The sequence below is a fragment of the Cucurbita maxima genome, unplaced genomic scaffold (assembly GCF_002738345.1).
Source record: "Cucurbita maxima cultivar Rimu unplaced genomic scaffold, Cmax_1.0 Cma_Scf00012, whole genome shotgun sequence".
Taxonomy (NCBI): domain Eukaryota; kingdom Viridiplantae; phylum Streptophyta; class Magnoliopsida; order Cucurbitales; family Cucurbitaceae; genus Cucurbita; species Cucurbita maxima.
This window is the reverse complement of record NW_019272028.1, coordinates 5,103,807-5,106,815: the sequence shown is the minus strand read 5'-3', so window position 1 is coordinate 5,106,815 and position 3,009 is coordinate 5,103,807. Positions and strand designations below refer to the sequence as shown.

General features: G+C 35.0%; 1 protein-coding gene across 1 annotated transcript in view; it reads left to right on the top strand.

Moving 5' to 3' along the window:
- The window catches only part of LOC111487621 (histone-lysine N-methyltransferase setd3), a 4,796-nt gene extending 1,882 nt beyond the window's left edge, over positions 1 to 2,914 (top strand). The window contains exons 2-6 of the mRNA XM_023135088.1: positions 284 to 450; positions 633 to 932; positions 1,040 to 1,303; positions 1,922 to 2,301; positions 2,848 to 2,914. Of these exons, the coding sequence (XP_022990856.1) occupies positions 284 to 450; positions 633 to 932; positions 1,040 to 1,303; positions 1,922 to 2,293 (1,103 nt within the window). The 3' untranslated portion in view covers positions 2,294 to 2,301; positions 2,848 to 2,914. The remainder of the gene's footprint in view (positions 1 to 283; positions 451 to 632; positions 933 to 1,039; positions 1,304 to 1,921; positions 2,302 to 2,847) is intronic.
- Positions 2,915 to 3,009: the final 95 nt, after the last annotated feature.

Below are 3,009 nucleotides of genomic sequence, written 5' to 3'. Positions count from 1 at the left end.
AAAAAAAAAAAAAAAAAAAAAAAAAGAAGAAAAAAACTGGACCTGCTTATGTTTCCCTCTTTTTAACTCAAATATCTTCTAACCTCAATAATTCCAAATCTTTTTTTCTTTACCTATGGCCATTACCTGTCAAATGCAAAGCTCAATATATTTTGATGGAAAAACTCATACTACACCGAAATTCTATACTTGATAGAGGCTGATAACCTCATTTTTTATCACATTAGGCTTTATGTATTCTTAATCTGAATTAGAATAAATTGGACACTGAAGTATTTGGCAGAGGAACTTTGGTCCATGAAATTGGGTTTGAAGCTTCTGAAAGAAAGGGCAAAAGTTGGATCCTTCTGGTGGCCGTATATTGGCAATCTCCCTGAAGTTTTCAGTGTTCCCATATTTTTTCCTGGAGATGACATAAAGAACTTGCAGTATGCTCCTCTTCTTCATCAGGTCAGTTGAAAGCCAATGCGTGATGCTGTAATCAACCAATGATAAAGATATAGTTAAGGGTATTTGTTTTGTTGTTTGAGAAGAAAAATCCTTTCAGATGTCGATCTTTCTTATACTTCCAACTAATTTTTCATTGATACCAAATGAAGTCTGTTCATGCTGAAAATTGAGGTGCTTATCAGGTAAACAAAAGGTGTCGCTTCCTCCTTGATTTTGAGAAAGAAGTTAAACGTACTCTTGATAGCGTAAAGCCCGAAGATCACCCTTTTGGTGGCCAAACTGTAGATGCATCATCTCTTGGATGGGCAATGGCAGCAGTCTCATCAAGGGCATTTCGTTTATATGGTAAAAATCTTACGGTTGGTACTACTAACAGTGTCCCCATGATGCTCCCTCTCATTGATATGTGCAACCATAGCTTTAATTCAAATGCACGTATAGTCCAGGAACAAGATGCAGGATCCATGAAGTTGAAAGTGAAGGTGAAATTTTCTGTTGTTTTAACTATTGATGGAAAGTTAGCTGTTCTTGCCATGTTAATCCGTTCTGTATATTCTTAACCGGCAACTTCTGTTTGCTTTGGAACCAGGTTGTAGCAGAGACTGAAATTGAAGGAAACGTTCCTCTAACACTAAATTATGGCTGTCTGGACAATGACCTCTTCCTGCTTGATTATGGATTTGTGATAGCATCAAATCAATACGATCATATTGAGCTCAAATACGATGAAGCTCTCTTAGAGGCTGCTAGCACTGTTGCTGGGATTTCTTCAGAAAATTTTTCTTCCCCTTCTCCATGGCAAAAACTTGTCTTAACCAAGTTAAGTCTACATGGCGAAGCTGCTCTTCTTAAGGTTTTGATTCTACTCAATTTTATTTCTCTACCTCTTATTAGTTTTTTTTGTGTGAAAACAATGATCCACTGGAGCAATGTATTTGCTGTCACTAAAATCCATATCAACAAAAATTGCTTTATTTTATTTTCCCCGATCCTTGGTTCTCAAGACCATATTACCTTTTTGTTTCACAAAAGAGAAACAGCCAATCCCCGGAAAGAAAAAAGAAAATATATCACTTCTTCTCGGCAGTATGAAGATTTTCGTCAAATGGGGAAATTTAAACATACTTTGGTGGTCATGATGTCTCAGTTTGAAATGTTTAACGTACATATATCGCGACTTGAATTAAAAGAAGAAAGGGAAAAATAGTTCAACCATCTCATAGTTAGAACCTAACCTCTTTCCTAGAAAGAAATGAATAATAAATTCAGTATATGCTTCTGAGATATTTAGTGTTGAACGATAAATTATATTGTTCCTTTTCCAACTCGTCCTAGTGAGTTGAATTAAAGTTATCTGTTGTTAGTGTAACTTATTAATTGTCCTGTGCAGCTACACAAATGCATAGGGTGATAAGTTTTTTTACTTCTTTTTCCTTAAATCAATTTCTGATTTTGTTTATTTGCCTGATAGGTGTGCATCGGTGGTCCAGAAATAATTGATGGCCGCTTATTGGCTGCTTTAAGAGTGCTTCTCTCGGTTGATGAAGAAATAGTACAGAAACATGACTTGGACGTGCTCAAATCTTTGTCAGCTGAAGCACCTCTTGGTGTTGCAAACGAAATAGCAACATTACGTACGATAATCGCTTTATGTGTGATTGCATTGGGACACTTCCCAACCAAGATAATGGAGGACGAAGCGCTTTTGAAGAAGTGCGAAAGAGAATCATCGAAATTGGCAATTCAGTTCAGAATTCAAAAGAAATCAGTTATCATAGATGTGATGAGCAACCTAACAAGAAGAGTGAAGCTGCTTCAATCTAAGGCGGTCTCTCAGGGTTGAAAATGATGGTATAATGATATACTATCTCTGCCTTATTATCAATTGTCTCATTATGAATATAGAATTTACCTTTCTCTCCATTTGTTTGTTATTTTCATAGCACCTCTTTAATGTTCCTTTGTTATGGCCCTATACAATTCTTTTATGGTCATGCTAGTGAAAACTAAAATTTAGGGAAAATATCTGATAAAAAACTACCTTCAAAGAATCCACACAATACACTTAACTAAAAACGCAGTTTGGATTTTGAAACTTCTTTCAAAGGTAGATGACAAAACAAAACAAAAAAACTCGCGAGTGTTGGTAGTATTTCTTAGCTTAATTTTCAAAATCAAAAACAAAAAACCAGGGGCTTGGTCAATTGGAATGGAGGAATTCTGGGACTCTAGGGCTGTTACAATTTCTATGATTTAAGCTATTTGACATCACTTATTTCTCTTTTGTAAGCTTATCATCTACCTTCTACTTTATGTGGGATTGTGATAATATAATCTGGATCATAGATTTCTTATGCTTGGTCTATGTCCAACCATTTTGTATTTCCTTTTTCCTAGGCAAAGCGAAACAAAAGAAAAACTTCGATGGTGAAGAATTTAAACGAATCGGTTGGAGTTGAAGTCAAAAAAAACTTGGAATGTTCTGTCATCTCAGAATTTCTACTCCTGTTGCACATTCTTTTTTTTTTTTTTTTTTTTTTTTTTTTTTTTTTTTTTTTT